Raw genomic sequence first — 22,093 nt, forward strand, 5'->3', positions numbered from 1 at the left:
GGTAAGACAAAGGGGAATTGTTTCAAATAGGAAACAGATGTAGATTCCAAGAGCACACTAACAAAGTACTAAGTTTGAGATCACCTAAAAGTCTCATCCAGACACAAACTACACGTCCCCACTAAGAGGAATATATTCAAATCATATATAATATGTAAACAAATCATAATACATTACATAACAGAGAGATGATTTACGAGACAAAATATATCATCTCCCAAAACTAACTATACATTTGACTGTTTCCCTCCCAGTCGGGGTATACGGTCAGGGCCAGGACAAAACCTCATTCCAAGATAAAGACAGAAAGCATGTTGGAAAACAGACATAGGGGGAATAGAAGACAGTATGTACCTCCCTGTCTACTATTGGAGGTCAGTAACCCCACCCAGACAAAACTAAGTAATCCCATTCCAAGACACAAAAAACAACTCGGAAAAAAAGATATAGGGGATAGAAGATGCCGTGTGACCTCCTGCCCACTATGGGAGGTCAAAAACACCCCAAGGACAAGTGAAGTGAAAAATATTTTTCTTAAAAGGAGAATTATTATATTAGCTATTAAACAACCCTCATTATAAAATAAAAAAGGTTTTATTATTCATAAATTAATTAAATAGAACATTCATGTAAAGCAATTCAAACAACAAATAACATACCAAAGGGTATTCAAAACATGTAAAGAGAAGGGCATTTGAATTTACGTATAAAATCACACTGAAAATTGTCTCACCATTTAAAACCTTGCATACACACAACAATCATATTGAACAAAAATAAATATTTTAAAAAATTTCCCTTACTTCATCCCAAAGGGAAAATTTGTCTTTTGTGTCTTTTCCGAGGTAAAACTGGAATTAACTCAGGCATCAGCCGCAGTGCAGCGGTGCAGAGTTAGCTAGATAGAAATGATTTGCTCAATGCCACACAGCGCAGCAGGCACCATAGTTGAACTCGGTACCTGTTGGGTAAGAATAAAGACTGTACCGCTGAGCCAGGCTTCCCCTTAACCCTTTCAAACGACTTTCCGCACAAAGACATTTTATCCCATCTATAGGGACTGAGATTAACGGAAGAGTAGCGTCCCTTGATTGGACGTCACCCATAGTCTGTGACGTCACCGGCGGAAGCTGAAGCTGAAGCGAGGACGAGAGACGCATGCGCACAACCAACATGGCGTTCTCTCTCTAATAACTTTTCCGCCGGTGACGTCACAGACTATGGGTGACGTCCAATCAAGGGACGCTACTCTTCCACTAATCTCATTCCCTATACGTTTGTTTGTTGTTTTTTTCCATTGCAATTGAAAGTGAAAAAGGGTTTTGAATCCGACACACTGTCATAAGTATTTTTTTTTTAACCCGTTATATTCATTTTTGTTCAGTACTTTTTAGAATCCACAGCTTCTAACTCACTTTGACATAGATAAATCGTATAAACTTTCTTCATCCAATGAAATGTCAATTCATTTAAAAACATTATTTAACCATTAGCTTAGGCGTCATTTGATTGGTTCACGGGGTTTATTTAACATGTCACATCAAGCAAAATTCCGCTATAAACTGACAAAATACATTTTTATTCATTTTTGGCCCAGAAATCTCACTCGACAGATTGTTTGTTTGTTGCTTTAGGTCTCTTCCAACACAATTGAGGTTATATGAGAGACCGCTGAAACAAAAAAACAAGCAATCTAACAAAAATAGTATGTAAATCAAAATCATAACCTAAAGATATCATAAGCTAAATTATAAATAACCAAGAACAAACAGGCAGAAGATTTACAGAAAAAAAAATATCCCCTGTCAAAAATACAATCAAAAACCAAAGAAGCAGGATAGGCTAGTAAAGAGAAGAAGAAACGACATCACTATCGGATCGTACACCCATGCGAACATCATAGGTATATGATTCAAGGGTGATGCTCCCATCCAACCACCCGCCACTCGACAGATTGAGATGATTCCAAACTTGTCACAAGAAGTCATGGGTTTGAGACCTTTTGACAAGTTCGGAATCACCTTATTCTATTGATATATAAAACACAAGTTTTACGATTAAAATAAATTGAAACATTGAAACTAAAATTATTAAAAAATAAAATCTTCCCTATAGATCAAAGAGGGAGAGTAACTTTTGGTGGTGGATGTAGCCTGAAGCCACTGGTTGCCATCCAGGTCAAATATTTTTAAAAAATGCTTTTTGTCAGAGTACAGCAGAATAGCTTTCAATGAAAATGAAATGGAGACTGAGTGGTTTATTTGGTAAAGCATCCTAATTGCATGCAAACAGACATGGTTCGATTCAAGGTTTGTTGGAACTTTCTTCTCTGGCCACTTGCCCTTACTTTAAGCTGTGGTTGGGTAGCTGGGTCTCAAACTCCCACTAGATCTGACAGAAATAATTCTGTGATAGACAAGCCTCATATCCAGAGGAGAGCAAGCAATTTTTAAAGTCTGTCTCACGATACAGAAATTGGGTTAGCTACATATCCAACAACAGACTTTATGCTAGGTTATGTGCAGATAAATCCTGAAGTCAGTTGTATCACGTGCAATACTCCATAGAATAATTTCATTTCGATCCTATTTAAATAACTTACTAAAAGTCAGTGACAGATGTTGTAAGAGTTTTTGGATTTAAAAAAAAAAAGGTAGGCAACTTTGTTTTTGTTTTTAAGGGTTTTACGGCGCTTGCAACACATTAAGGTCATATCAGTGTCAGTAAAAAGGAAGAAATTCGGATAGTAAAAAGTTCTAGAACTACAATTAAAGCATCAAAGAAAACTTAAGACAAGGGGAACTGGTTCAAATAGGGAAAAGATGTAGATTCCAAGAGCACACTATCAAAGTACTTAGTTTGAGATTACCTAAAAGTCTCATCCAGTCACAAGCACAGGTCTCCACTAAGAGGAACACACTCAAATGTTTACAAATCATATATGTAAACAAAACTTGATACAGTGCATAACAGAAAGGTCATCTCCCAAAACTCTTAACTATATTTTTGACTTTTTCCCTCCCAGTTAGGGTATCCGGCTGGGGCCAGGACAAAACCAAGTAATCGCATCCCAAGACAAAGACAGAAAGCATGTTGAAAAACAGATATAGGGAGATAGAAGACAGTAGTGCCTCCCTAATCACTATGAGAGGTCAGGAACTCCACCGAGTAATAGTAACAGGCAACTTGTGCTTTTAGAATTTTAAAAAAAAAGAAGTTCTATATGATATGACTCCGGGAATAAATGAACCATTATGAAGATGATATAACTGACTGAAATAAGCATATTATATAACATGGCCATTCATATAACCTTATAAAAAATGTTTGAAACGTTCTCCAATAATTCCATATCCAAACAACAATAACTATGGCAGTCATAGTTTTAGGGGCAATTGATATCATTAAAATTATCATAACAGAACAAACCATCTTTTAGCATGGATATCTGACTCACCAAATCAAACTGGTATATTATGTCGGGGAGAACCACGGGTCAAAGACTAATTAATTTAATGTTGAAATGAAACTTGTACCAAGAAAGAACCCATCAACACCGAAATCAGGAGGAGAAAATGGAGATGGGTCGGTCATACACTAAGAAGACCAGGGAGCAGCAATGTCACCCACCGGTCCCTTGAGTGGAACCCCCAAGGGACATGAAGGGTGGGGCGTCCAAAACAGAAATGGAGGTACTCACTGTCAGAAGAAATGAAAATGACAGGTCTCACCTCGACCCTTGAAAGCAAAAATGTCTTATGTGCCAACATAAACAAAGCAGCAATATCCACATGACAGCATATAGCTCAATGTCAGCTTTCAAAACAACAATGACTCATCTCCATTCCCTATTAATTAAGAACTTATAGCAAAGCAAACATTTTGTCTCATAGACCAAAATATGAAATAATTGAAAGCAAATTTGACTTAAATCCTAATGCATTATTGCCCTACACATGAGTTCTGATTCTCTGAGAGCAAGTTTGTCTTAACAGTGTCCCACAATGCAACCTGATTTCTCCTGAAAACAAAATGGCAGCCACCAATAGAAATCTTTTCACTGGATCCCAATTCATAGATATGCTACTAGAAGGAAAGTTTTCAATGCTTTTTTAAAGTATTAATACTTCTTTCTTTTTTAAATATCAAATAAATCTTCTCCGGTTTCATCCCTCAACAAGACAATGACTTAAGTTTATTTATTTATGATCCATACTTCTTTTATCCTCTTTTATTACCATGGGCATGAATAATCAACAGGTTATGGGCCCTGTCATCCGCACAGATTATTATTTGACAGTGACCAAACAAAGTATGAGTTGTGGGAAATAAATTTCCAGGGTTTATGAGAATCAGAGACTTGCATTTTGTTTTTACCTACCTCGAAGATGATTCGATCGTTGTTGACGACAGCAAAAACGCAGAGTGATTTGCCAAATTGGTTCAAATCTTGAACGATTGATCATTGCCTCTTCTCATCATAGATGCGAGAGACAACGGAACAAAAGCTCTGAAAATATTGAGACAGCACTTCCTGCCCAAAGGCAAGTCATGGGTCATCACTTCATACACGGAGCTCACCTCACTAGTTAAAGGGGACAACGAATCAGTAACTGATTATATTATTCGCGCGGAGTCTGCCACTTAATCCCTTTGCGACACAAAAGAATAGCCTGCTTGTCGCCATGGTGATCAAAGGTTTGCCCAGCAGCTAGTTCGTTCACTGCCACAACACAACAAAAGGATTGAGCTCTAACATTTGCCGAGTTTAAAGTTGCTCTGAGAAATTACAAGGATGCTGAAAATCTCCAACATTACTGATTACTAGACCCAGCAGATCCTGCAATGACTGTAAAACAACCCACGATACCCAGTTCTGGCTAAAAAGCACCAAATCTGTAATTGCTAATGACTACCTGTAGTCAACAGCAACCTTCACAAAATTCGTGAAGTGATTTCGTCTTCAACTGCGGATAACACAATAGGATCGATCTCTATCATTTGCTGAGTTCAAAGTTGCTGAGAAATTACGAGGACACTAAAAACCTCCAACATTACCGATCTATACGCTCGTCAGTGAGGAACGAATCCCACTCTCACTCTAAGTACTCTCACTCAAAATTCAACAAGAAAGGGACCAAGAACTGCAGTAGGTGGTGTGGTATCTGCAAAGTTAATTCACATGACACTGCTTTCTGCAGAAAAAGAAATACGCCTTCTTCGTCTTTAACTTTAACTACTAGACCCAGCAGATACTGCAATGTCTGCAAAACAACCCCCGATACCCAGTTCTTCAGATGGCTAAAAAGCACCAAATCTGTAATTGCTAATGACTACCTGTAGTCAACAGCAACCTTCACCAGTTTCGTCAAGTGATTTCGTCTTCAACTGCGGCAACTTGCCATTCAATACTCTTGACCATTCTTTTCTCATGGATAGTGGCACTACAGTTTACATTGTGAAATGTGAAGAAAAATTTGTCAAATTTGACAAAGGCTTTAATGCGGCGCAACACGTTATTGAATTGGCTGACGGAACAAGGCCAACCAACACTGTCAAAGGGAAAGGTGATGTGATTGTTAGTCTTCGTGAAATGAATGGAACGAGTCATGATATTAGAGACTGAAGGATGTGCTAAATGTCCACATGTTTAGTCAGAATATTTTTTCAGTGAAAGCTGCAACAGACAGAGGGACCATAGACCAGTTTTCAAAAGACAAACAATGGATTCCTTTCATCAGGTAATTCAGATACCCAATTGGAGATCAACAAACAAGGAAATTTGTATTGCATAGTTGAAATATTGGGTTTCTTCCCTGTAAACAACAGGTAAGGGGTACAATTGGTTCTTTGAATATAAAACCCATTTCTGGTGTAGGCAGCCGCCATTGTGGCATATGTCCACAAATATTTTGGCAATTTTGACTCCAAGAGCAAGCGGTGAGACATTCCATTAAGAGTTTACCAAGTGTGTTCCACTGTACCATTCTGGAGTGGCGAAGACAATTCACGTTTGATTTGGTTCAATCGCAGGAGTGTCTTAACTTCCTTGGAGGTAAATCGCCCCTTGGTCTGTCCTCACAGATTTAATAAGACTAAATGATCTCGTGTCTGCAATGAAGTTTTGCATTGCCTCAACAGCAATTGCCTTGGCTAAAAACACTAATCATGCTGGGTGGACAGGAAAGGGAGGTCAGGCCAGGTCATCCTGAATCAAATACTGGTTCCTTTGACACTGGACACATAAAAATTGTGACCCACCACATCTAATCATTATGTCATGGGTGATTTTGATTCTAAAAATAGAATTTACAACCAAAAATATTAAACTTTTGGTTGCTTTTATATTTTTTAACTGATGACAATAAACGTAGTGACGAAAAACTAAAATCCCACATTTCTGGTCATTCTGGTCGTTTTGTGTCACCTACTGTCTTTGTATCTTTTTATGTGTAGCACCTTTGTGGATTCTTCTTACCATATAAATTAATTATAATATATTACATATACTTTATAGATAGAATCACTTTTGGTTTATGGTTCACCCTTTCATAATATCGTTTTGAAACAAATGAGTCAGAATGAGCGATTGCTCGGAATCACGTCATGGATTGTAATTCATCAGCAACCAACTGTCTCAAACTGGTATCATACCACAGTGAACTTAACTGTGAAATTTGAATTTAACTACCGAATAAAATTATAAAATTTAAATAAAATGAAATGCTTCATTAAGGAGAATGGTGTCATTTTCTACAGTTCAAAATTCAAAGCCATAAATATTGTCTCTGTTCTTTAAAATCAATTTTTTTTAAAGTAAAAAATCTGCCTCTTCCCCATATAATAAAATTCATAATATATCAAAACTCTGTGATCAATCTTTGTCCACATATCACCTCCCTCCTCCCCCCCCCCCCCTCCCAAATCCCTTCCCTCTAAATAAGATTATCACAGAGGGCTAAGATTTCAAATGCGACTATTTCATAACAAACCAATTCAACAAGAATACGCCTTTGTGGTAACGTATTACAAACAAATGGAAAATAAGGAATTTTTGGCAATAACTAGATATGTTGATAGTTTGTGCGGTGAGAGTAGTTTTTCTGGGGTTTTTTCAATTTAATGAGACAACTCAATCTCTCAAGATAATGCCTGTAATCTTGGTGAATTGATGTTGTTTAAGAGATTCATGAATCAGAAGTTTATTTTATCTTGCCATACAAGTAATGCAATAAAAAATTCCAAAAAAAAAAGGAAAGATAAAAAAAATGGAATTCACTGGATTAATCAATTTGATGTGATTTTGAGCATTCTTTGTTAAGTTTACAGCAAAAACTTTTCATTTTCTCTTCCGTCATTTAACAAAACTCTTCTGCCCCTGCCTCTCTCCTGAAAGACCCTTCAAACTTTCTCGAGGTTTTGTTTCAAAATGAACGATATCCCTCCAGCCAAATCTCTGCCCCAAAAAGATGCTCCATGTCCCCCCTCCTTTATTCAATGGTCATTTGTTTTAGTGAAAGCTTCAGTCCTAAACATCTCCATATACTTTTCCCTAATTCTCGTTCACATCTCATCTGTACAATTCTAGCCCATATGACTTAATTTTTCACATTATCAAACCAATTGATGGTCATGCTTTGTCTCAATCACTTTCCATTCTCTTAAAGAGATATTAATTTACTATTACAAAGAGAAGTGTAAGAGCAATCTAATCAATCTCATGCAAACAGAGTCTAAAATTCATGGAATAATGTCTCGTTCCTCAAGCACCGAACTCCCCCCCCAAATTATGAGAAAACTCTAAAAGTTCAATCACGACAAATGCTTTGATTATCTTGATGTTCTTTACAGCCTTAAGGCTAAGGGGTCAGAGATTACCTCCGTTCCATTAACCCTAAATGGACAGTCCCAATGGCTTGATAACCTTTGGATAGATTGCTAGCTTATCGCAAGGTTCTTAACACAAGATTTGAGAGACTTAGCTATCCAATCACTGATGAGTGAACTAAGGAAAATGACTTTCCTTTGGAAACACCAACTAGGTGCCCTAATTGCCAGTTTGACGGCTCAGACGTAATTTTGATCGTGATGCGAGTCCAAAACTACAGTTACACCACAGGGGCGCGCTTTGATTATCTCATCTCACCCTGGACAATATCTGCAACTCAAAATAAATGAATGAAAGATACAATGGGTATGCAAGAAACAAAACCTGTCGGGTGTTAACTCAATTCAAAGCCAGCTCCAGATTCAACGGCGTAGACCAGCTTGTTCCTCAACGTTTCTTGGTCTTTAAACATGGGCAGTTTCAGCAGGTTCATGCAGGTACTAGCTGTTGGAAGACGGTCTTCGGGTCCGGCACTATGAATGCAGAAGGCGGGATACAAATCCTACGAGGAAATAAAATATTTAGATATTTATGTGGAACAATTCTAAAATTATTGTATTTTTACTTTGGTGATTGTATAATTTTCGGGCTGCTATCAATATTACGTGCAACAAGAGATGAAATATTTTGTGAGACCTCTGGTAAAAATATTTTTATGTCATTGTTTTCAAGAGCATCTAACAAAATATCAGTAAAGTCAAAAAGAGTTGTAGTTTTACCCCATGTTCTAAACGTCTGCAGATATTTTAATTGCGATACTTCAGTTCATAAACTCAGAAAGGAACTTAATGGGTCACAACTTTAAAAACTCAATTAATTAATTAATTAATTTTCAGTTCTCCAAAAACCAAGCTGCATGACTTAACTCAGTTGCCATTGTTATTTCTTTTTACCTTAAAGCCAAGCAATGGTGGTCGAGAACAACTGGTGACAAACTTCAACAATTGCCTCTTCTGCTGGTCTGTGAAGTCATTAACAACAACCCAAAACATTTCTATAATAGGATGGACATCGGAGAACTCTCCTGGGAAAAAAAAACAAAACAAAAAAACAAATGATCATGCACAAATTATTTATTTATTGGTTTTTAAAAATTATACAACTTGAAACAAGATCATCAAATAAAGAATTGATTGCAACAAATTTTAATGGAAATTAAGATTTTTTTAAAAACCCTGATTAATTCAGTTGAATCATACCCAAAATGAAATGTCAATAATAGAACTAAGAAAAGTTTTAAATGAAAAAATAGCTATTAAAGCGGGTAATAACATACACTACACCATATCTTCTATTCTATCTTATCCAAATATATTTTCAGCATAATTACATTATAGTAATTTACCACAAGAAAGATGAACTATACTTTCTGATTCAAAAATTGAATGAAATATTTACAATAATAAATGTTTTAAGCCATACCAGAGTAGATCGTGTTTCGTCGCAGGTCTTCAAGGTCAATTGGCACGGATGCCCCTGAGATGAGGACTTGGAGCTCTCCACTATTGAACATTTGTAACCACTCCACTTGTATGACGTCATTCATTCCTGTCCGGAAGGCATTGCAATGTTGACGGATCTAGGAATCACAAGGAACAAAAATCAAAGGACAATTAACAGGCCTAGAAGTGATTCAGGAAAATATTTTTCCCTGCTTTTTCCCGGTTTTTTCCTGGTTTTTTCCAGGCTCTAGGGAAAATTTTAAGGTAGTAATTTTCAAGCATATTCATCAATTCTAGACCAGTCACCACTACCTATATATATATATATATATATATATATATATATAGAGAGAGAGAGAGAGAGAGAGAGAGAGATGTGAGTGAAAAAGAGAGTAGCTGAGACTGAGAGAAAGAAATATATTGACTCTGGCTATTAATACATGGACGTATTCCTGTAAAGTCTAGGCCTCCTACAACATGCAAAAAAATATTTTAAAAAAGAGAGTGACAGATAGAGAGAGAGAGAGAGAGAGAGATTATATATATATATATATATATATATATAGAGAGAGAGAGAGAGAGAGAGAGAAAAGAGACAAAGAGAAGAGAAATCAATAGAGAGAAAAAGACATTTGAATATTACTATGAGAGAGAAAGTAGCGTCCAAAGACTTGTGGCCTACTTATTGAATTGCACATGAATGAAATAAAGCTAGTTAATCTAGAGACAGACAAAACAAACTTAGTACAAATTACAATGAGTAAACGACCTTAATCTGCCATCTCCAAATAATTGAATAACAAGTCTTGAAAATTAATTAAAGTAGCTCAAGGACGTCGACCGTCTTTCTTAGCTTAGCTAACAATCGCATTCATGACCAAGTCAAAAACACACCAAAAAAAAACAAAACAAAGAAAAAACACACTCACACACACACACTACTAAGATGAGGGGAGGGATGTGTGTTTCTAGCACTCCTGTCTTGTCGACAATGATGAGTCGACTGAGTGAATCAAGCGTCTTTAAGTCTTCGACCAATCACAGGCTATCTAACCGAACCGGCTGGTCGAAACAAAGACGCTTCTCGCCGTCGATGTATTACGCTATTGTTGTGCAAGTGGCAAGGAATATAACACCTTTTTGAGCAGGCCTAAAAGCTAAAATCTAAAAGTAAAAAATATAATTCTGAGGAATTTGAAAGTCACATTGTTGAAATCGGCTTGAAAAAAGAAGAACATTGGTCCTTGTTTCAGAAAAATCGGTTGAAAACCAACTGTTTTACGAATAAATTCGATTTTAAAAATTGCTTTTGTTTATTTTCGATTTTTTTAGCAACTTTTTTATTTATCGGCCGATTTTCTTGATTTTTATATCATTCTTTATATCTCAATGAGACGAGATCAGTGATATACTTTGTTTGTTTCAAACTACAACATAACTACAACATAATTTGGTTTTTTTACTTATCAACCGTGCCTGGATAATTTATTCAACAACTGACGCAACTATCCCATTGCCGTCTTCCAGTGTTTCAGCGATGACTCTAAACCACTATAATTACGTCATGCACAGGAAACATGGTAATAGTCTGTGTACTCTACGAATGCGGACCGGACTTTGCTGATTGGGTCGATCGTCATAACATAGGGCCTAGTAGTGTGAGGAAACCATAAGAGGCTGCTGCCATGCTCTAAGCCGATCGTTCGCAGGTTGGGTAATGATTACGCTGAAGAATACATGTTGGGTTGTTGTTCACCTAAATTTTTCTCACGGCTTTTTCCCGGCCCCAGACAATTTTCACCGATTTTCCCGGCTTTTCCCGGTCGGGAAATTTCAAAATAAAGTTCCCGGCTTTTCCCGGTTTTCCCGGCCCACTTCGAGGCCTGAATTAAGACTTTCATGTTACAGATATGTAGATATTGAGTTGAAAAAAGTAGCTGGGTCTAGGGGAAATTATTGACAGATCTAGGAATCAGAAGGAGCAAAATCAAAAGACAATTAAAACTTTCATGTTACAGATATGTAGATATTGGGTTGAAAAGTAACTGGGTTTAGGGAAACTTGACGGATCTAGGAATCAGAAGGAACAACAATCAAAAGACATTAAAAACTTTCATGTTATAGATATGTAGATATTGGGTTGAAAAAAGTAGCTGGGTCTAGGGGAAATAATTGACAGATCTAGGAATCAGAAGGAACAACAATCAAAAAACAATTAACAACTTTCATATTACAGATATGTAGATATTGCGTTGAAAAAAGTAGCTGGGTCTAGGGGAACCTAAGTACCAAAACTTGGCAACCAATGCTTATTATTATTTCTTCTGTGAAGTATTTTTATTTATCAAAAAGGTTTTCTCTTCATGGAGGTCCTGATAGCTCAACATTTGTTCACATGATCCAGGGTGCAGTCCAGATTTTATCTGACCCCCCCCCCCCCCCCCCCCACGTCCATCCAGCAGTGATTGGGTGGCTGGGTCTGTTTGATCTGGCAAAAAGTAGTTTGTGATAGAATAGTGTTCTATACAAAGAATAACAAGCAATTGCTATTGTCCGTTTCACACTATAGAAACTGGGATAAACTCTGCATCCTTGGGCATAATAGCTCTGAAGAACTATTCTCTTCATTATTAAAAAAGAGAAAAATAAAATTCCCTTTATCTATCCCATCTGGGAAATTTGTCTTAACTCACTCAATCCTAGAGATTTTTGCTATTTTTCAAACTTAGAAAAAAATCTATTAAAATGAGCATGTACATAGATAGTTTTATTCAGCTACCATTAACATACAAATTCCATAAACACTAGCTTTGATACTACGCCTATAATTTGTCTCAGAAAAATGTAATAAATAGGTATGGGGTAAAAGTAACCCGGGTTAACTACGGACATAGTCGGTTTTAGGGTTGAGTGAGTTAAGGGTTTATTCCAAGGGAAGACTGGAATAACCCAGGTGTAAGCCGCAGTGTATCGCGCAAATTGAGCTAGGGCAAGGTGACTTGCTCAAGGCCACACAGCGCATCAGCGGGTGATCGAACTCAGTACCTTCTGGGTACGAAGCAAAAAGACTGTACTGCTGAGCCAAGCTTCCCCTTTTTTGGACCTAACAACAAAAACATGTTGAGAAGACTTATACTTATATCAGTACAAAGTACCTACCTGTTTGTTGATTCTGTAGTCAGCCATTAAATGGATGTATTCAATGCGGTTTGTGTTGGTGACAGGAATGTTAGAACCATTTGGTTTTAAATCTACCAGCTGGAATGAAGATGATTAAAAATGGTTAAAATTTCTTATATCGTTTTGAAAACTGAAAAATATATATGACAAAAATCGAATCTTTAATAAAATTGTCAATTTTCAATTTCCCATTATCAAGCAAATAAAAACAATGAAGAGAGATAAAGTTACAAAAATAGTTTGTTTGTTTTTTTAACCACCAAAAATTTAATATCAAGAAAACAGTATCGTGTTTTACAAGTTATCTTTTATGAAAGATTACAATCATCAATAACTCCAACCTAAAACACTATGAAGCATTTTCTTCAGGACAATTTCATTACAATATCTACAAATTGGAGTCCAAATCTTATGATGACGATGATGATGGTGATGTCTATGATCAGCATGGTGTTGGTAACATGTTATACAAATGAATATGACACGTATAAAAGCATTTAAAGTTTTATATATATTATATATACCTTGGTTTCTCCGAATTGGCTGTTGACAACAGTAAAGTCCAAACCAAGGTCTGTGACATCTCCATCGTAATGTTTCAAATACAGAAGGTTTCTGAGAGAAAAATGAATCAAAACATTTCATTCTAAATAAAAATTCAAATATTTAGCACAACAAAGAGATTTATGCAAATTTCAATCTTAAATACAAAAATCTGAGTATTTCAGTTCAAAACTAGAATAACAATGAATGGATACATTCTGCATACCTGAATCGTTAGGGGTCCCATTAAAAAAATATCAGTTGGTAAAGCACTCTCCTCACAAACAAAGGGACAAGCATCAATTCTGGGAGCCTTCAAGATTTTTTCTAACCCTCAATGGCTGGCAGCGATTGGACAGCTGGGTTTGTTAGATCTGGTGTAAAGTGCTTTGCAATAGACTAGTGTCATATCCAAAAGGTAGCAAGCAATTGCTATCACTAGTTGAACACTACAGAAACAAAAATAAATTACGACTCCATATGAGCCTTGGAGCTCTGAAGAGCTACTTTTTATCATATTTCACAAAATGAGTTGATGTAAAATGGAAAGAATAAAAAATCTTGTTGAAAAGAATAAAAATTTTGAGTGAAATGTCTGAGTATCCTACTTGTAAAGCAAGGGGTCTAGGGACTGTAGGTGGTGGATGTCCAGACTGACATTGGAAGGGGAGAGAATCTTGGACAAGAAGAAGGAAGCAAACGGGATCTCCACCATCAAATTCTCCATCAATGCCTGTTAAAAGATAGGAATTTGTTTGTTAGTTGCTAGGATTTTAACTGTGCTACTAACGCTTTCAAGCCATTTAAGCATTAGGAAGGTGGTAAATATGGCATTGACCTAAATGTCTTTTATATTTCTATGTAATAAATACAATGAAACTAAAATATACTGCAATTTGAAAAATGAGTAAAGAATAACATGATAATTCATTTCCATTGTACTTTTCTTTTTTTTATTTTTCGAACAATGACAAAATTTACAGAATAGAGAATCTGTCAAAATTTGTATTTCAAAAGCTATTATAACAACTGTTGTAGCATTTAGGATGGAACATTGAAAAACAAAAGTTACATACAGTGGAATCCTTGTAAAGCCAGCATCAGAACGAGAAACATTGGTTGCTTTGAACTCTCAAATTCACCCTCGTTGAAATTCGAACAAAATTGTTCAATTTTCCAAGCATATGAACTCGAGAGAGTTAAGCAAGGTTGAGTTTATCCATTTACAATGGAACACACAAAGATAAAGAACAACAGGAGGTGTTGACTTTAAAAAGAAGTTGACTTTAAGAGTGTTAACTTTATGCAGATTCCACAGTAGTTTTAAATGAATGAATGAATGAAAATAAATATATATTATCGTTTACATTTCATTCAACATCAAATAAAATGAATATGCCATGTAAATTTAGATTAAAGATTATGAGTCCAAAAAAACTTGTCACTTTTAACACATTTTATTAACATTAACTCTTTTCATTGCCCAAATTGATATCAAAACATATCTTGATATACCTTTCCCAAGATCCTTCCAAGAAAGTAGTAGTGGGTGGTGAAATTGTCCACCAAAAGACCAGCCTCTGGATTTGGATACAGCAGACGATCTGCAGTGTAGCAGAAAAATCCTCGATTTGGATCAAATCCAGTCTTCATCAACTCGGAGAGAAACTCTCGAAAAATTCCACCTCCGTCAATACCAGCCTCATCCAAGCCTGCGGCATTCAGCAGTTGGATACGAATCTTCTTCTTCAGATTAGGTTCTAAGAAAGAAACATATTAATAAGTTTAAAAATACAACAACAAAAAAAAAGAACAAAAAACAAAATGCATCTACTAAGCATGCATATCATAGGAGGGAAATAAAACAAATTTTAACCAGAGTTTCAGAATATAAAAATGTAGAGGGGACACTTTGAAGGACTCCTTTTAATTACATATTACAAAATAGATTGAATAAGATAAATTGCTGGGAATACCAAAAATTTGAGTGTCATGTTTGTAAAGCAAGGGCTACAAAAAATTTTAATATTATTCTTTACTCACTTTTCATGGCCTTTCAAGAACTTAAAAATTTGGATATCAAAAATAAAATGCATTCTATGTAGACTTTCAATGAATTGAATATGTTTAATGTCGGACCATCTGACTTAAATGTTGATACAAAGTATCAATTTTTTAAAGTTCCAATTTTAAAATTCCCACCACAGGCTTACCTGTCAAGAGACTAAAAAAGAAATCCCTAACAAAAATAAAGAAAAAGAACAACCCCCCAACTATTCTTAATTCAAAAACTCTGCACTGCATAATCAAAATCAATAATTATCAATCAATCAATCAACAGCACACATACCATTTTCATAAGAAAGTTTTTCAAAAGCATCCTCATAAATAAAATTCCTTCTGATGTTGATGTTGATGGACGGACCCATGCCAAAAGATTGCAAATCTCCTTGGTTATCTCTCTTGTCTACGGCCAGCAAAGTCTGAAGAATCTACAGAAAAAGGAAAGTAGTGTAAACAACATACAAAGTGCTGGATGGACCATGTAAAGAATGGATAGCCAAACTTTAATGAGAAAAGCTGATGACAGATCTGGATGGAGGGCCCTTACTGCAAAATCATCTCTCATGTCTCCTCTACGATCATCTCGGTCATGAGAATGAAATGAAGTAAGGTAAACAACAAAATTCTGATATATTAATAAATGTTTTTTTTTCGTCAAAGTCATCAATTTTTAAAAAGCAATATGATCACACTAACTGATATGGAAATGAAAGATGGTGTCTAGCAATTGGAGATCACACCGTGCTGCCTAGTAAAAACAACCCATACACCAAGTAATAATAATAGTAATAATAATTTTATATTCATACCTAACAAAAAAAAAGGAAATTTATGTACAGACGTGTACAAAATTCCTCAATTCTTTTCGTTCTTATTTTAGGAAAGCCAGTTATCCAATTATTTTTTTTTTTAAGAGAAATAAAAAGGATTCACGCCAACCCCATTACTGATCACATACACTTCTCTAATTTTGGGTACTTTTTTGGATTACTAGATTTACAGGGTTTACACCACAGATTTAAGGCAGTTAGCCATAACTGTAAAAACATTTAAATGCCACTAATAAATTTACAGCGCATTGCGTGATCTACTGAGGTTACACCACAATTACATCTTTCAGACAGTTTGCTTAAAATATTCAAATTTACAATACTCTCAAATTTCTTTTTGTGACCACATAAAAACTAGCAAGATTCACTTTTTCAAAATATCATTACCATTGAATAATAAAGGCAACAAATAATTGGAAAAAAAAAAGAAGAGTAAACCAAAAATATCATATTTGTAGTGCTGATGTCAGAGTGTTTACTATGCCTTGACTATTGTGAAAGTCAAACAACAATCACCGCCATTAGTGACCCAATTCACGATCAGCTTACCTTGACCCTGTCCAGAAAAGACACCACAAATGGTAATTCTGTCAAAATAACCAAGTTCCTCACATCACGATTGGCTAGTGGGGGCCCGTCCATATCTAAAGGGAGGTACAAAATATGGGTCAAGAATAAGGCAACAATTTATAAGGGGATAAAAAAAATGATTAGATTGTTTGAAAAGCAATTGAGATCTGACTTTTCTCACTTTTTTTCATATCTCTGCTTTTTTTTTTTAATTTTTTTTTGAGAGGAATTGGAAAGGGCTATCTTTTTCTTTATAAGGTTTATGTTGTTGACTTATTTTCTCTCTCTCTCTCTCTCTCTCTCTCTCTCTCTCTCTCTCTCTCTCTCTCTCTCTCACAAACACACATACAGACTTAGTCAAAGCGACACAGTTGTGAGCTTATTCAACTAACCTGCATTCATTTTGGTCAATGAGGCAAGCGAGCCAAAATCCCTCCGAGTGAAAATGCCATTCTGTGACTCGTATATTTGAGCAGGCTGGTGAGAAGAGAAAAATAATATTCAAAATTTCTTGTTCAATCATATCATGAAATTCATTGACAGTGTTCACGATAGTTTGATCTTAACGTCACCATTTTCCAATAATGACATCAATCAAATATTTCACAATAGCTAAAAAAGTTCTCAGATAATTAAAAATGTAATTATACAGATAGTGCTAGGTTCATAAGTGTAGGTGCTCATAATTCTTGACGGATTTTATTTTTGATGATTCATATAACTTCTACAATTGTCTTCAAGATTTGTTTGTTTACTACAATCTGAAAGGAATGATCAATAATACTATGATGGTTGAGATTTTAGTGAACAGAGTATCCCATTTGATCTTTGACGTGCTGTATCATATCAATATAATATTGAACAAAGTCGACGTTCTTTGATTACTAAAATCAAAATAGTTGACAAGATATATTTAGAAAAGGAGAGAAAAATTTTCCTTTAATTTTCTTGTTTAAAAAGCAATTCCGCATAGCATTGTATCGTGAGATGCTGTTGCAAAGAATATAGACAACCTATCAAAAAAAAATAATTTCTAATGGTGTCCCCATGGTGTCCAAAGCAAGCAAGTTGGGGGTTAAACCTTGCCCAAAGAAAAACAAATGACAGTGTCCAAAGAGGGCTCAAACCAGGGAACTTCTGAGTCGAACCAGGGACCTTCTGGGTCATAGTGCAATGTTTTCTCCACCTCCCTCCCCCCCCCCCCCCAAGGGACAATAAAGAGAGAGCTAATTTTGAGCACCTTCTAAATGCTCAAAAGTATTGTTAAATACATAAACCATTTACAATCAGAGATCAAGTTTTATACCAAGTATTGATTAAAAATTGGTATTTACCCTCTCTGTTCTAATGTTAATTTTGGAGGCAAGCCAATGGTTGAATGGACAAAATGGCCGACGGCTGTCTCTATTATGCAGTTGTCTAACCAGAGTGGAAACAGCCTGTGGATGAAACAAAGACCTATTTATTATCTATTCAACAACACTGTGCATAATGTGGGAATTAAAAAATAAAGACAATGGATTGAAATCTATGGGAAATGATAACAAGGAGGAGAAGGGGGGGGGGGGGGGGGGGTTTCACAAAGTTCTTGAGTCATGGAGTAGCATATAGTTTGGTTCAGGAAAGTGACAAATTGAGGGTATTTACCAATGACCTATCTCCTCCACATTAGTGAAAGAAAAGGAAATGATAATGGCCAAACATTGTTTTCTTTAAGAAAGAAAATGAAAACAAAAACCATACACACATACTACTAAATAAGTATGGGTAAAAGTATAAACCATTACCACATATTTTTATCTCTCCCGACGGATTATCACCTTGTCGTGGTGGGAGGGCTTGCGTATCTCGAACCTCGGACCTCTAATAAGAGAAAAAAGGAGAGAGATCAGACGAAGAGTAATCCACCGGCCCTCCAGGAATGGGGGTTGAGCGTAGGGTTAACAACCCACCTCATAAAAAGCAAACTGTTACAGAAACAGAAACCAGACATAAATCCACAACCGGCGGCAGCAGAGAAGCGGACCAGAATACTGGCTTCATGACGGTAGGAGGTCAAAGCCGAAAGGACGCCCCCGACCAGATTGCAGATCTGTTGTCACCAAAACGCAAGCTCAATGTCTCGTGCTGGAATGTTAGGACCCTATATCAAACAGGAAAACTGGCACAAGCCCAGCGCGAGATGTTGAACTACAAGATCGATTTGCTAGGCATATCAGAGGCAAGATGGACAGGAGCTGGGAAGCGCCAACTCTCAAATGGCGACCTGATCATTTGGTCAGGACGAAAGGATGACCAACACAGAGAAGGTGTTGCCCTCTTGATAGCCAGGCAAAACAACAAGTCACTATTGGAATGGAAACCGATAAGTGAAAGACTTTTATACACAAGACACAACTCAAAATACACCAAGCTATCAATCCTCACATGCTACGCACCTACAGAGGATTCAGATGAAGAAAACAAAGAAGAATTTTACGATATTCTAAGAATGGCCGTTGAAAACATTCCAAGACATGATATGCTCATGATCATCGGAGACCTTAATGCTAGAGTTGGCAATACACAAACAAATCAGTCCGTTGGAAAGGAGGGCATAGGGTTAATGAACAACAATGGAAGCAGACTGGCAGAATTTTGTGAAGAACACAACTTCATTATTGGTGGAACTTTCTTCCCACACAAAAACATCCACAAATTGACATGGAAATCACCAGATGGGAAAACAGAAAGTCAGATAGACCATATAATTATAAACAGAAAATGGAAGAGCAGCCTAAACGATGTCAGAGTCAGACGATTGGCAGACATTGGAAGTGACCACCATCTTGTCACAGCCAAAATCTCTACTAAATTGATGAAAACAAAAATAGCAAAACAGAAGGAGAAACGTTTCAACACAGATAAATTGAAAATCCCAGATATCCAAAACAATTTCAATATCTCAGTCAGAAACAAATTCAGTGCAATACAAGATATTACAAACATGACAATCCAAGATTTTAACCACGTCATGCAGGAAAGTGCCACTGAACACTTAGGACACAATAAATCCAATACAGAGAATTGGATATCAGCAAGGTCATGGGAGCTCATTAACCAAAGAAAATCAATCAAACTAAATCTCCTGAACGCTAAATCCCCCCGACTGAAAGAAAGGCTATCCAGTGAATACTCATTGAAGGATAAAGAAGTGAAAAAATCCACAAGGAAAGACAAAAGAGATTTTGCAGAAAATTTAGCAACTGAAGCAGAAAATGCAGCTGTAAGACACGACACACAAACACTATACAAAATCACAAAAAAGCTCTTGGGAAACAGAAGTTATGGTCAAGAGAAACCATTAAAATCCCAAGATGGTAGTGTCATCACAGACGAAAAGGAGAAAATTGAAAGATGGAGAGAATATTTCGCAAACCTTCTGAACAGACCAGACCCATCTTCTTACACAGATATCCCAGAAGCAGAAAGGGACGTAGAGGTTAATCTTGGTCCAATCACTGAGCATGAGGTGCACGAGGCAATACAACAACAAAAAAATGGCAAGGCCCCAGGTATTGACAAAATCACTGCGGAAATGCTTAAAGCGAACTCGCAAGAAATGTCCAAAATTCTCAGTAAACTGTTCACCAACATTTGGGAAAAGGAAGAAATACCAGAGGATTGGCAGAAAGGCATCATCCATAAAATAGCCAAGAAAGGAGACCTAGGAAATTGTGCTAACTGGCGTGGAATCACACTCCTGTCCGTAACGAGCAAAATTTTTAATAGAATCCTTCTGAAAAGAATCTCACCTCACATTGAAAACATTCTTAGAAAAGAGCAGGCAGGGTTCAGAAAAGGGAAGTCATGTAGTGACCACATATTTACCCTGAGACAAATCCTGGAGCAAAGCATTGAATGGAACAGCCCCCTCTACACCATTTTTGTCGATTTTGAAAAAGCCTTTGACAGCTTACACAGAGAGTCCCTGAAAATTTTTTTTTTGTTTTAAACTATCTAAATTCATTACATGTTTACATATTTTTTATCTTAAGCACCATTTCCAATAAGAAAAAAATCAAATACACAAAACTAAAAAAATTCTCGATAATAAAAATGTAAATTTTAAAAATAGGGGTATTTTTATAAGTTAGGGCCAAATTCTTTCGGGTTTTATTTTTTGTGATTCAAAAACTTCTACAAAAATTCCCTTTAAATTTGTTTTTACTACAATCTGAAAGGAAGATCAATAATACTATTGGTTAGAAATTTTGTGAACAGAGTACCATTTGATCTTTGACTGCGTATCATTCAAATAAATTAACAAATCACGTTCTTATTACTAAAACAAAATAGTTACAAAATATATTTAGAAAAGGGGAGAAAAATTTTCCTTTAATTTTCTTGTTTAAAAAGCAATTCCGCATAGCATTGTATCGTGAGATGCTGTTGCAAAGAATATAGACAACCTATCAAAAAAAAATAATTTCTAATGGTGTCCCCATGGTGTCCAAAGCAAGCAAGTTGGGGGTTTAAACCTTGCCCAAAGAAAAACAAATGACAGTGTCCAAAGAGGGCTCAAACCAGGGAACTTCTGAGTCGAACCAGGGACCTTCTGGGTCATAGTGCAATGTTTTCTCCACCTCCCTCCCCCCCCCCCCCAAGGGACAATAAAGAGAGAGCTAATTTTGAGCACCTTCTAAATGCTCAAAAGTATTGTTAAATACATAAACCATTTACAATCAGAGATCAAGTTTTATACCAAGTATTGATTAAAAATTGGTATTTACCCTCTCTGTTCTAATGTTAATTTTGGAGGCAAGCCAATGGTTGAATGGACAAAATGGCCGACGGCTGTCTCTATTATGCAGTTGTCTAACCAGAGTGGAAACAGCCTGTGGATGAAACAAAGACCTATTTATTATCTATTCAACAACACTGTGCATAATGTGGGAATTAAAAAATAAAGACAATGGATTGAAATCTATGGGAAATGATAACAAGGAGGAGAAGGGGGGGGGGGGGGGGGGGTTTCACAAAGTTCTTGAGTCATGGAGTAGCATATAGTTTGGTTCAGGAAAGTGACAAATTGAGGGTATTTACCAATGACCTATCTCCTCCACATTAGTGAAAGAAAAGGAAATGATAATGGCCAAACATTGTTTTCTTTAAGAAAGAAAATGAAAACAAAAACCATACACACATACTACTAAATAAGTATGGGTAAAAGTATAAACCATTACCACATATTTTTATCTCTCCCGACGGATTATCACCTTGTCGTGGTGGGAGGGCTTGCGTATCTCGAACCTCGGACCTCTAATAAGAGAAAAAAGGAGAGAGATCAGACGAAGAGTAATCCACCGGCCCTCCAGGAATGGGGGTTGAGCGTAGGGTTAACAACCCACCTCATAAAAAGCAAACTGTTACAGAAACAGAAACCAGACATAAATCCACAACCGGCGGCAGCAGAGAAGCGGACCAGAATACTGGCTTCATGACGGTAGGAGGTCAAAGCCGAAAGGACGCCCCCGACCAGATTGCAGATCTGTTGTCACCAAAACGCAAGCTCAATGTCTCGTGCTGGAATGTTA

The 22,093-nt window shown here is 36.4% G+C and overlaps 1 protein-coding gene across 1 annotated transcript in view; it reads right to left on the reverse strand.

The window, feature by feature from the left end:
• Positions 1–1,614: 1,614 nt before the first annotated feature.
• LOC144963383 (ubiquitin-protein ligase E3C-like) overlaps positions 1,615–22,093 on the reverse strand; it is a 40,657-nt gene continuing 20,178 nt past the window's right edge. Inside the window, exons 15-25 of the mRNA XM_078897356.1 lie at positions 17,852–17,956; positions 16,910–16,994; positions 16,497–16,591; positions 15,404–15,545; positions 14,569–14,813; positions 13,662–13,786; positions 13,035–13,125; positions 12,490–12,588; positions 9,311–9,467; positions 8,782–8,912; positions 1,615–8,390 (exon numbers count right to left, since the gene is read on the reverse strand). Coding sequence (XP_078753482.1) covers positions 8,223–8,390; positions 8,782–8,912; positions 9,311–9,467; positions 12,490–12,588; positions 13,035–13,125; positions 13,662–13,786; positions 14,569–14,813; positions 15,404–15,545; positions 16,497–16,591; positions 16,910–16,994; positions 17,852–17,956 — 1,443 coding nt within the window. The 3' untranslated portion in view covers positions 1,615–8,222. The remainder of the gene's footprint in view (positions 8,391–8,781; positions 8,913–9,310; positions 9,468–12,489; positions 12,589–13,034; positions 13,126–13,661; positions 13,787–14,568; positions 14,814–15,403; positions 15,546–16,496; positions 16,592–16,909; positions 16,995–17,851; positions 17,957–22,093) is intronic.

Source organism: Berghia stephanieae, chromosome 1 (assembly GCF_034508935.2).
Source record: "Berghia stephanieae isolate SIO BIC M18660-M18661 chromosome 1, UCSD_Bste_1.3, whole genome shotgun sequence".
NCBI lineage: Eukaryota > Metazoa > Mollusca > Gastropoda > Nudibranchia > Aeolidiidae > Berghia > Berghia stephanieae.